The sequence below is a fragment of the Erinaceus europaeus genome, chromosome 6 (assembly GCF_950295315.1).
Source record: "Erinaceus europaeus chromosome 6, mEriEur2.1, whole genome shotgun sequence".
Lineage (NCBI taxonomy): Eukaryota > Metazoa > Chordata > Mammalia > Eulipotyphla > Erinaceidae > Erinaceus > Erinaceus europaeus.
Window position 1 is genome coordinate 61,737,695 of NC_080167.1, and position 12,970 is coordinate 61,750,664.

A 12,970-nucleotide genomic window follows, 5' to 3' on the forward strand; every position below is an offset into this window, starting at 1 on the left:
TTTATTTCCCATGCCCAAGGGGTTGGGATCCAAATACATCTTTGATGTTAAGGTCCTGCAAAGTTTCACTCACATTTTCAACCCTGCATTTTAGAGTTTCTAGTCTACTCTCTAGATATCTAATCCATTTTTATTTGCCCTAGGTGTATGGTGTTAGATGGTGCTCTAGTTTCTCTGGTCTACATGTGACTGTTCAGATTTCTCAGCACCATCTGTTGAAGAGACCTTCATTCTCTCACTGAATGGCTTTCTCCCCTCTGTCCTCTATTAGGTGGTTGTATCTGTGTGGGCTCATTTCTGGGCTTTTGATTCTGCTGCATTGATCCAAGTGTCTCATTTTGATTGGAGTACCATGCTGTTTTGGTTACTGTTGCTTTGTAGTATGAAATAAAGTTGGAGACTGTGATATCTCCTTATTTTTCCTTTTTTTTCTCTCAGAAGACCTTTGGCAGTTTGTATCCTTCTGTGATTCCACACAAATTTTTGAACAAGTTGTTCAATTTGCTTAACAAAATGTAATTGGAATTCCTCCTCTTTATCCCTCATTGCTCCAGGCCAACTTTAAAAAAATGTTTTTATTTTTTAAAACATAATTTTATTTAATTTATTTATTGCTTTTTGTTGCCCTTGTTGTTTTATTGTTGTAGTTATTGTTGGATAGGACAGAGAGAAATGGAGAGAGGAGGGGAAGACAGAGAGAAGGAGAGAAAGATACTTGCAGACCTGCTTCACCGCCTGTAAAGTGTCTCTTCTGCAGGTGGGGAGCTGGGGGCTGGAACTGGGATCCTTACTCTGGTCCTTGTGCTTTGCATCACGTGCGCTTAACCTGCTACGCTACCGCCTGACTCCCCAGGCCACCTTTTTTAATAGAAAGAGAGAAACTTGAGACAGAGAGATGAAACTTGAGGAGGTGGGGTTGCCAGGTGGTGGCGCACCTGGTTGAGTGCACATTTTACAGTGTACAAGGACCCATGTTCTAGCGCCCCAGTCCCCTGCAGGGGGGAGAAGCTTCATGAGTGGTGAAGCAGTGCTGCAGGTATCTCTTTGTCTCCCTCGATCATCCCCTTCCTTCTCAATTTCTGGCTGTCTCTATCCAATAAATAAATAAAAATAATTTTAAAAAAACTTGAGGAGGAAATAACCACAATAGTGAAGCGTCCTCTAGTATGTTTGGGACTGGAATTGAACATGGGTCATGCACATGACAAAGCATGTGGAGTACTATCCAGGTGTGTTATCTTGCCAGCCCCGGTATTCATAATAATGTCAACAGTTAGAATTGTGTTAGGCTTTCAAATGAGCATTTGTTTCTGCCCAAAGCTAATGTCCACCTCAATGTCTGACTCGGCTCTTTACTACTTACAGCAGAATTATGTTTGTTTCCTGTAATTAATTTTTTCCTTGACTGTCTGTAGAACAGAAGGAAGCATTTCTGGTTTTAGCATAGGCACATGGCTGTACAAAGAATACTAGCAGATGAGCCCACTGAAAATCATGTCCATTTTCCATTCCCTTTTTTCATATTTATTCATTTATTTCCTTTTGTTGCCCTTGTTGTTTTATTTTTGTAGTTATTATTGATATCGTTGTTGTTGGATAGGACAGAGAGAAATGGAGAGGGGAGGGAAGACAGAGAGGGGGAGAGAAAGATAGACACCTGCAGACCTGCTTCGCTGCTTGTGAAGCGATTCCCTTGCAGGTGGGGAGCCAGCGGCTCAAACCGGGATCCTTAGTGCTAGTCTATGTGCTTTGTGCCACGTGTGCTTAACCCGCTGCACTACCACATGACTTCTTCCACTCCCTTGTTTAATGACAGAGTCAAGCATCACAGTTTAAAATGCTTTTCACAGCATTGCTTATAATATCTAAGATAATGGATACCACAAAGATGATTGCATAAAGAAGATGTACTTATCATACACAACACAGAGGAATACTATTCTGCCATAAAAAAGAGGAGGTTTGCCTTCTAACAAAATGAAGGAGTTTGAGATTGTGCAAAGCAAAGTAATTCAAAAGGAAAAAAGAAAAAAACAAGTATGGGATGATCTCATTCATGTGTGCACTGTAATGAAATACAATTGATGGACAGGAAAAACAAATTATATACTGATTATATAGTGAACAAATTATATAGTGAATACTGACAACACAACTAGTGCTGCCTTTAGTAAAGCAGAAAAATGGTGGAAGGATGCAGACAGAAATGGTTTGTTTTAATTTTTGCTTATGGGAAGAGTTGAAAATTATTATTATTATTATTATTTTGTTTTGCCTCTAGTCGCTGGGGCTCAGTGCTGGCACTATGAATCCACCACTTCTGACCACCATTTTTTCTTCTGATAGGACAGACAAATTCAGAGAGTATGGGGAGACAGAGAGAGGGAGAGAAACACCTGCAGACCCTCTTTACTGCTTGTGAAGCTACCTCCCCTGCAGTTGGGGAGCGGGGGCTTGAACCTGGGTCTATGAGTGTATACTTTCACTTAGTACTATGTGCACTTAATCACGTGCACTGCTGCCTGGCCCCAGTTGAAAAAAAATTTTTTAATGCTGTACTTTATTATATTGATACATTGCCAAATAGTATAGTCAATAGTAATTACTGACACACAATTTAATACTTACATGTAGTTTATACATTATTTTCAACACCTGTATGTTTGCTATGTAGTACATTCTTTTAAAAATGCTGATTCATAGTTTTAAAAAATCCATATGAAACCCATAAAATTTGCAAATTGGCAAGAAAAGTATTTTTAAAAGATTAGCAAAAGTACTTTACTACCTTAATCATGGCCCATCTCATGAAGACTAGAAATACTGCACCTACAAGCAGTGCATTAACTTGGACTTCATCCTTGATGTGTAAAAATAGCCACAAAGGACGTTACTGTGAGAAGTGATGAAATTTTAATGTGGACCATTCATTAAATAGTAATAGTGTAATAACATTGGATTTACTAACTTTGATAATTATAGTGGAGTTTTGCTTAAAAATTCTCTTTTTCTAGTACATAGAGACGAACTTGTTTATAGGTAGAGACATACATCTCTTAACTTACTCTCAAATGACTTAAATATACGTAGAATGCCAATTTCTGGAGAGTGTATGGAGAACAGATGTGAGAGAGTATCAATTATGAGTTCATCTGAGTAAAGTGAAAATGGGGTTTCTTTGTAGGGATATTGCAACAATTCAGTAAATTTCAAATAATAGAAAATTAAAAAGGAAGAATTTAATTTTCAGAACATTACATTTTAATTTGAAGGGCTGAAATTTTTGATACTACAGCCCCAGTGAATTAACTAGGTCTTTGCTGTGGAGCAAAAATCTCTTTGGTGTGTAGAGGAAACATCAGTGTCTAGATGGGCATGCTTTAGAACTGAGTTTTATCACAGAAATATTAAATGATCACTAAACAAACTTTAGAGGGTAGAAAACAGAATTTAAAAGATCATTTCAAAATCCCTTCTCCTTTGAATTTTCTTCAGCTTATAGTTTTGATACAAATGTGTGATCACATGATTGTGTGAAGCATTGGTATTTTAATCATTTTTAAATATCAAAGATAGTTTTTGAAAATGATTTTGAAGTGATACATAGTTCAATTGAGTTCATGTATTATGCTTTTTGTACCCATTCTAAAGTTTATTATTATTATTTGTTTATGTAGCTAGAAATATCAATTTAAGTTAATATATTTTTATAAAAATCACTGAGAGTTTTTGTGCTTCCTGACAAATTAGTCAACATAATGAAAACTAAGAATGAGCAAATAGGGTAAGTGTTCACAAATTGTCACTGTTTACTTTAGCAAGCTCATGTTCAAAAACCAATGTTTTGTTTTCTTTAAATAACCTACAGATGTTACCATCACCTTCTTCCAATGTCCTTCTCTGCACTTCTGCTCAAGGCACCATACTTTTAAGCACTCGCAAGTGTGGAAATCTAGTATTGATAGACCTAATGGTTCTACATGCTTATTGTTTGTGTTCAAGAAGTATTTTCTTTACATAAAAATTTCACCTGTCATTTATTTTCAAACTTTAGCAAAGAAGGTTGGGATTCTGTGTATGGAATCCACAAATTGCTCAGAAATGCCATTTCCAAATTCCGTTATCATCCAAGAAGATTTCTAGACAAAATTACCTGTAATTTCTGAGGATAACTATAATGACTAATTTCTTAGCATATTTTTCTAGTTTATGTCCAGTGTTTTGAACAATACTATTGTGAATAAATTCTTAAGAATAGTGGTTTGAGGGGGTCGGGTGGTAGCGCAGCGGGTTGAGTGCATGTGGCACAAAGTGCAAGGACCAGCGTAAGGATCCCAGTTCAAGCCCCCGGATCCCCACCTGCAGGGGTGTCACTTCACAGGCAGTGAATCAGGTCTGCAGGTTTCTATCTTTCTCTCCCCCTCTCTGTCTTCCCCTCCTCTCTCCATTTCTCTCTGTCCTATCCAACAATGACATCAATAACGACAATAACTACAAAAACAATAAAACAATAATAAGGGCAACATAAGGGAAATATATAAATATATTTAAAGATTAAGAAAAAAAAATAGTGCTTTGAGAGCCAGAAGAAAGATTTATGGAATTCAAGGTTAGCATCAACTAAGTATTTGTATTAAAGATTAGTCAATTCTTTTGAGAGAACACATCATATATAGCAATTATTTGTTGAGTCCCCAGTATGTATAAATTACTCTATTCAGTGCTAATTATATAAAGCTGTATATGAACCATGTACTAGTCTTTGAGAACTAAAAAAAAAAACTAAAAAAAAAAGTAGCCATCACTAACCTAAGGTACCATCCAGTAGATCAACACAAGCCCGGTATTATTTTCTTACTAATAATTATGTGTTTTCTGCCTATCTGTATACATTATTTTTCGCTAGAGAGAACTGCAACACAAATTGTTAAAATATTTTTGGAACTAGATTATTTATTCACGATTGGAGTCTGACAGGACACACTGAATATGAAAAGTCCTATCTTTGATTTAGATGCTTTTTGAGCTTTAAATCAGGTCTTGTATCTTTCTGTTAATTTTCTGTATCTCTTACAGAATCCCATGAGTTTTATAGTCAAATAAACAAGTCAATTAATAAACAGGAAGTTTTTCAGCTAGCATTTCACTACTTGACAAATGGCCATAATTTATTTTCTAACAAATAACCTTTTATCCATGACTACTGGCACATTCATCTAGCCAGAACAACGTAGTATTTACCAGGATGTAGACTGGTATGGAATTATGTCCATTTCTAACCCAATACTACTTCAGTAGGCATAGTATTGGTTAACTATTTAACTAAGTAATGGCACAGTGGTCATCTCTGGCTTGTGGTGATCCTAGAGATTGAGCCCAAGATTTTGTGCCTCAGTCATAAAAGTCTGCTATATGAACTGCTGTGCTTTCTCCCTGACCCTGGGATTTTTTAAATGCCTAGTCTTCCCTGATGATTATATTTTATTGAGTCTTTCAGAGAAAGACATGAAATCACTGTCTTATTATTAGAGAGTTCACTGTTGATTTGAATATGGTATGTAGATCTCTGGGACTGTAGCAGTGAGCAAAGTCAGAAAAGACTGGCAAGTGAAGAGAGAATGTTGAGAACAAACAAAAAAACAACAACAAACCAAACCAAAACAAAAGAATAAGAAAGCTATCAAGGGAGGGGATGGGATATGGAGTTCTGGTGGTGGGAATTGTGTGGAGTTGTACCCCTTTTCTCCTATGGTTTTGTCAGTGTTTCATTTTTATAAATAAAAAAAGTTAAAAAAGTATTGAGAACATCAGCAAGAGAAATGAATAAGAATAATGTGTGTTGATGTAGAGCTCAGAGCAGCATGCTGATGACGTGAATAATGGTGCAGGCTAGGTGCATTAATGTTCAGCTTTGGGCAACAGGAAGAGACTAATCAAAAGTGTTTGAGATTCTTGTGTCTCTGACTCTCCCTCTAGTCTCTACTTTACTCAGTTGAACCTATAGACAAGTAGCTCAGTCTCCTTAGTAGATCAGAATGGACAAGGCACTGTGGTCATTATGAAAGCATCTTAATTTATTTGAACAGTAAGACATATCATTGTTCTACTGTAATTAGAAAAGTGAGATGAGTGAAAAAACCAATTCAGGGGGAAAAGTTTGTTGTTTGTTCTATTTTTTACTGTAGTGTAGAAATGACACCACCTAATTCTGGCAAAGGGGTAAATTTTCCTTTTTTTCCCCCCTTTTGTTGCCCTTGTTGTTTATTGTTGTTGTTGTTATTGTTGCTGTTGGATAGGACAGAGAGAAATCAAGAGAGGAGGGGGCAACGGGGGTGGGGGGGAGAAAGATAGACACCTGCAGACCTGCTTCACCACTTGCGAAGTAACTCCCCTGCAAGTGGGGAGCAGGGGGCTTGAACTGGAATCCTTACACTGGTCCTTGAGTTTTGTGCCATGTGCACTTAACCCACTGCGCGACTTCCTGCCCCCCTGGACAAAATTTTCTAATGAGAGAAAATAAAACAAAGAGAGCCATGTTTTGGATAACTCCATGAATTCAATACCTATAAACTAAATTTAATAAAAACATATTACATCTTTAATTGTGGGAGATTTTTCCCCCCCATAATTATCTGAACTAAGACCCAAATCAAGTGAGTCACTTAATCTTGCACAGTTAGGGGTGGGAGCTATGTTTACTTGTTCGGAAATTTTCTGTACTTTTGACTGTGCAATAGAGAGATGACTCAGTAACACCACATCCTGAATCATCAAAACGTTGAACTATATTTTTCTGTTGTATTTGTTGAAGATGGAGCATCAAGGCCCATTTAGAGAGACTGTTAACTTTAACCAGAGTTAAATGTAATACAGATTTCCTACTTAGCTTTGTTATTAAAATGCTATAAACTAGAATAACCTCTCTCTCCAAAATTATTTTTATTTCCTAAAAATAAATATATGTATTGTTATTTACTGGATAGAGACAGCCAGAAATTGAGAGGGTAGGGCAAGAGAGAGAGGAAGAGAGAAAGAGCCCGGCAGCCCTGCTTTACCACTTGTGAAGTTTCCCCTGCAGATGGGGACTGGGGGCTGCAACCAAGGCCCTTCCACACTGTAACATGTGTGCTCAACCAGGTGCGCCGCCACACTGTCCCTCTCCCGAATTCTTCCAGTTGATCAAGGTTGTGTTATGTATTCTGAACTCTGTGGCTGTGTTGTATGCTAAACTGTGAATGAACACACTCACTAATGTGTTTCATATTGAGTTCAGGATTAGAAACTGTTGTGTTTGCTTATTTGTTTTCTAGGTCTGTGTTATGAGTGGGGTATTTGTCAAAGCTAAACTCACCATCTAAGGTGTAAAGATACCTATTAAACATCACAGTTATATTAAATTTAATAACAGAAACAGGAGAATCCAAGACCAGAGAGCAAATCAATAGCAGCGGTTTGCTCATGGTGTGGAAATGTCCAGTGGGTATGCAAAGTGGGGAATTACGTGATAGCCTGTAAGTCTGGGCAAAAGAGGCACCATCATTAGGCAATTTCACAGTCAACAACTGTCGATTAAGTACCATTTTATCCAATTTACACCTAATGGACTTGGTAGATGCAATCCCTGCTGAATTAAGGAGCAATCAAGGCCTCATTTTGGATTCTGTACATTTAGGTTGAGAAATTCCAAAACTATAAAATATGCTTACTTAGTGCAGCAAAGATGTGATTTTGTTTTTATGGAATATGATTTTTGTCCATGAGAATTATCTGTTGGTGAATAGCAGGTTATGACATAAAAGAGTTTGCAAACTGTCCCTGTGTTTGAGGAGTTTTATTTCCACTTTCGCTCATTTTCCTCAATTACACTGTGTGACAGGTTGTTTTTTTTTTTTAATCATTGGGATGAAAAGGAATTTTATTGAGCACAAAGGCAAAGTAACTTTTCTATAAAAAAAAAGTCAGACAAAACATTAATAAATGGGCAGAGAGATGAAGCAATGAAGATATATTTTGACTCTGTTCTTAGTTGTTCAGAAGTGCAGTCAATGACACTGTGGTTTTATTTGGAACTTTCAGGAAGGGGTTCGGAAGCTCGAAAAGATGTGCCAGAAGAATCCCACGTCTGCCTCCCCTGCAGGGAGGGCTGCCCCATCTGTGCTGATGACAGCCCTTGTTTCGTCCAGGAGGATAAGTACTTGCGTCTTGCCATCATCTCCTTCCAGATCCTGTGTATGCTGCTGGACTTTGTTAGCATGCTGGTGGTCTACCACTTTCGCAAAGCAAAGGTAAACCCAGGTACCCTGGTTATGATCTTCCTTTTTATTATAAAGTAGCATCTCTCTCTTTCTCTCTCTCTCTCTCTCTCTCTTAAAGCAAACAGAACTTTTCCAATCCCCAAAAGTACTTCTCTATGAGAGAACAAGTCATTCTATGATAAGGGACCAGAATAGAAAAGTTACATTCTTTAGTTTCTTAGGAGAAATAAGGTTCATATTATGGAACTTTATCGTAGTTTTTTCTTCTACAGAATATTTCCCCCAATTAGCCTGAAGCTCAAGTTTTTCACTGCCTTAATGAATTCTCCTTTACGCTATCTCTTTGGCCCCTAGAGAAACTTACTTAGCCAGTACCAATATGTTGTTAGTATCTTCATATTTAGAAAGCCTTGTGATATTTGTTATATTTCACTTTAATTTCTCATGGCCATATTTGAACATGGCAAATGGACCTGGCTATTATTGGGCACATTATACTTTGGGGAATGAATTTGTGCATGGCCTTCAACTTGGTCTTGCATTAGTGTCTCCGGGTAATAGGGATCCTGAAGAGAGCTCACATGGCTTGAGAGTGTATGTCTTTCAGTTCTGTTCTGAGAAATCAAAGAGTAGTAGGAATATCCGGACGCTTCTCAGTCAGTGATGGATGAAACACTGAGATGTTCAGGAGAAATCTCTCTGTGTCACTACCTTTAGCTAATGCCATATAGTCAATGCCTGTCAGAGACTGTGCTTCTATTGCAATTAGAAATGTTATCAGGGCGGGGGGGGGTGGTGGTAGAGCAGTGGGTTAAGCGTACATGTCGTGAAGTACAAGGACCTGTGTAAGGATCCTGGTCCGAGCCCCTGGCGCCCCACCTACAGGGGTGTCGCTTCACAAGTGGTGACGCAGGTCTGCAGGTGTCTATCTTTCTCTCCCCATCTCTGTCTTCCCCTCTTCTCTAGATTTCTCTCTGTCCTAACAACAATGACATCAATAACAACAACAATAAACAACGAAGGCAATAAAAGGGGAAAAAATAGCCTCCAGGAGCAGTGGATTCATAGTGTAGGCATTGAGCCCCAGCAATAACCCTAGAGGCAAAAAAAAATAGTTGTCTGTGCCCCTGGAAAACAGAATAAAGCTGAATGCTTGCAATGTTTTGGAGTTCAAACAATCTTCCATGATAGGAGAGTTGTGCCTGCTGATAGGTTTTGATCACAGAGTTATGGACAGTGGACAGTGTTCCCTTTGAAATTTCCAAAGGGAAATGATCTTTGTGGATGACAACTATTAGAAAGTTGTATTTTACCATTTAAAAAAGAAACCATCAAACCTCTGTTCTAGGAGAATGTATCCATTATGTTGATATATAGAATGTAATAGTTGTTTAAAATAGAAAGTTTCATTAACAGAATATACAACACAAATTAAAAGAAAGCAGTAAGTTATCAAAAAAGTGTAAATAGGAAAATTGCCTTTCATTTAGCCATTGAAAATTGCCCTTTTCTTTAGCAACAGTGTTGAGTTGCATATTTAATGAAGTAGCATGAAATATCTAACTGCTGTTAGCTATAGTTAATTTTTTTTAATCTGTTACTTACAGAAGGTAGAATTGAAATATCTACTTCATAAACCACTCAGAAATCTTTTTAAATAATGTAATTCATTTGCATGATAGATAACACATTCTTTATGGATTTTCCCCCCCACCGGGGTTATCACTGGGGCTCAGTGACTGCATGGCTTCACCTTTCTGTGACCAATTCCCCTGTTGTGCTCCCCTCCCTCCCTCCCTTCCATCCTCCCTCCCTCCCTCCCTCTCTCCCTTTCTTCCTTCCTTCCTTCTTTCCTTCTTTCCCTACCTCCCTTCCTTCCTTCTTTCTTTTCTCTCTTTCACTCTTCTCTTTCTTCCTTTCTTTCTGATAGAAGTGAGCTAGATAGTGAGGAGAGCCAGGTGGTGGTGCACCTGTTTGAGCACAAATACTACAATGTGCAAAAACTTGGGTTCTAGCCTCTGGTTCCTACCTGTAGGGGGAAAGCTTTTCGAGTGGTGAAGCAGTGTTGCAGGTGTCTCTCTGTCTCTTTCTCACTCTATCTCCCCCTCCCTCTTAATTTCTGGATGTCTCTATCCAATAAATAAGTAAAGATAATAAAATTTAAAAAAGAGGTAGCCAGTGAGGGGAAGAGGAGAGATACTGGCAGCAGTGCTCTGTCATTCATGAAGCCTCTCCCCTGCAAGTGGGGACTAGGAGATTATTGGTCTGCTTTTAAATTCTGCTTCTAAGACCCCCTTCTGTTGCGTTGCTTGTGGTCTATTTACATAATCATTGTTTTGTTCAAACTGGTTTAATCCCCACTGTTTTGTGCACTTTTTCCTTCTCCCCACCCCCTGTCCTATGTACATCCTCTTCTGACCTGACACTTCCACCTCAGGAGATATATATAAGACAGGATTTTGATTAGAGCTAGCTAGATTGAACTGCATTCCCACTCAATAAAGATTGAACTGCGTTCCCAGCTCCACCATGAGTTCCTGGACTTCTCTCTCCCGCCTGCGAAGCTAGCCTGGCATCTGGCACCCCGAATTGGGACCTTGCAGCCAGCTGTCTCGGGACTTTGCAACACCAGATTATCCCTTTCACCCCTCGGTTTATCAGGCCCCCACTCCTCTACCCATCAGGCAGCCCTCCTCTCTGCCTACCAGACCTCTCTTCAGTCTCAATCTGTCCCTTGCTACTCTTACTTATCCCTCCCTGTCTTGTGCTAGTTCTTTTTGAAGATGCTTACACGCTATCATTCAGGTTTCTTACCAACAGGTTTCTGTTCACCTTTACACTGCTATTCCCCTGACATAGATGGAGCCTTTTACAGACATTGACCCATTTATATATGGCCATTAAGTAAGAGGGAGATGTTGGGAAATTGTGAAGATGTGGTTGAGCTTGGAAGGGTTTGAGCCTGAGGGGTATGTCAGTCCTGTTAGTCTCTCTCTCTACCGAGAGGTTGAACAAGGAGGGACAGTAGAACCCCAAAGGTGTGCCTCATCCTATCAGTCTACCTGCCTCACAAAGTGCCCCACACTTCTGATACTATGGCTATTAGTTATAAAGGAAGGGGGAGATGTTGGGCAGTACGCCAGCTTCCCCCTGCTTAACTCTGCGGTCTATGTACATAACCACTAGAACCGCCCTGCCTGCAGGACATTGGTTTAATCCCCACTGGTTCATACTCCCTTTTTGCTCTGCCCCCTCTCCTAGTCACACCCTGATTTCCACCACTCTCTTTTCGCTCCACCCTCTCGATGTCACATCCTGTTTCCACCCTACTTGGTGAGTATATATATAGCTGCCCTTCTGTTTGAACACACTTGGGATTGCCTTCTGGCTCAGAGAGTCCCAGAGTCTCTCTCCTGCAATGCTAGCCCTGCACGAGCTCCTGATCCCTCTCCCACGCAGCAGCCTAGGTTGGCTCCAGTCGAGTTCTCTCTAACCCAGAGAGTACTTGCTTGGGAAGAAGCATGCTCAGGCTATCCCGGCAGGAGATGATCCTGAAATAAATTGATTTTAATCGCTGATGATCCCTAAATGGAATTAGTAGTATATGACGGATAGAGTATTCCATTGAAGACTAAGTAAACTGTCAAAGTATTTTGCTAGATCTTCATCTTTAGTAATGTTACTTTACACCTAGCAGTTTTAAATCTTTTGAACTTTTCTAGACTTAATGTGAAATTCTACCATTATTACAATTATTTTATTTTTTTGAAATCTTTTAATTCTTATTATTTGATATAGACAGTTAGAAATTAAGAGTGAAGGAGAAATCAAGAGGGGAAGGGAAGACAGAGAAGAGGAGAGAAAGATAGACACCTGCAGAAATGCTTCACTGCTTGTGAAGTGACTCTCCTGCAGGTGGGGAGCCGGGGGCTTGAACCGGGATCCTCACACCAGTCCTTGTGCTTTGTGCCCAGCCTCCTCTCCTCCTCCTCCTCCTCCTCATTATTATTATTATTATTATTATTATTATTATTATTACCTTCAGGGTTATCATTGGGGCTCAGTGCCTGCACTACAAATCCACTGCTCCTGTAGCTATTTTATCAATTTTTTTTTTAGGATAGGACAGAGAGAAATTGAGAGAGGAAGGGAGATGAGGAGAGAAAGATAGATACCTATAGACCTGCTTTGCTGCTTGTGAAGTGACCCCCCTGCAGGTTGGGAGCGGCTGGCTCAAACTGGGATCCTTGCACTTCTACCATGTGTGCTTAACCTGGTGCACTGCCACCCAGCTCCCTGAAATGCTACTTTATATGACAGTTGTGAGAACAGATACTTTTCATATCATTTTTATGTAGGTTGAAACTGTTTACTTTGAATAGATGAATTAGACATCATCTCATTTTCAGAGGGTTGCCATGTGACATGCGTGAGGGAGAATATCCTATGGAGATAGCATGTTAATAAAGTCATGAATTAGACACCATCTCATTTCCAGAGGGTTGCCATGTGACATGTGTGAGGGAGAATATCCTATGGAGATAGCATGTTAATAAAGTCATGAATTAGACATCATCTCATTTTCAGAGGGTTGCCATGTGACATGTGTGAGGGAGAATATCCTATGGAGATAGCATGTTAATAAAGTCAGTGATTTGTCATATGGGGGAATTGAAACACTAGATGCTGAAATGTTCTTTTCTCCAATGGATTAG

At 39.2% G+C, this 12,970-nt stretch overlaps 1 protein-coding gene across 1 annotated transcript in view; it reads left to right on the forward strand.

Annotated features, from left to right (window-relative positions):
* GPR158 (G protein-coupled receptor 158) overlaps positions 1-12,970 on the forward strand; it is a 351,987-nt gene that overhangs the window by 186,621 nt on the left and 152,396 nt on the right. The window contains exon 4 of the mRNA XM_007526494.3: positions 8,077-8,285. Within this exon, the coding sequence (XP_007526556.2) occupies positions 8,077-8,285 (209 nt within the window). The remainder of the gene's footprint in view (positions 1-8,076; positions 8,286-12,970) is intronic.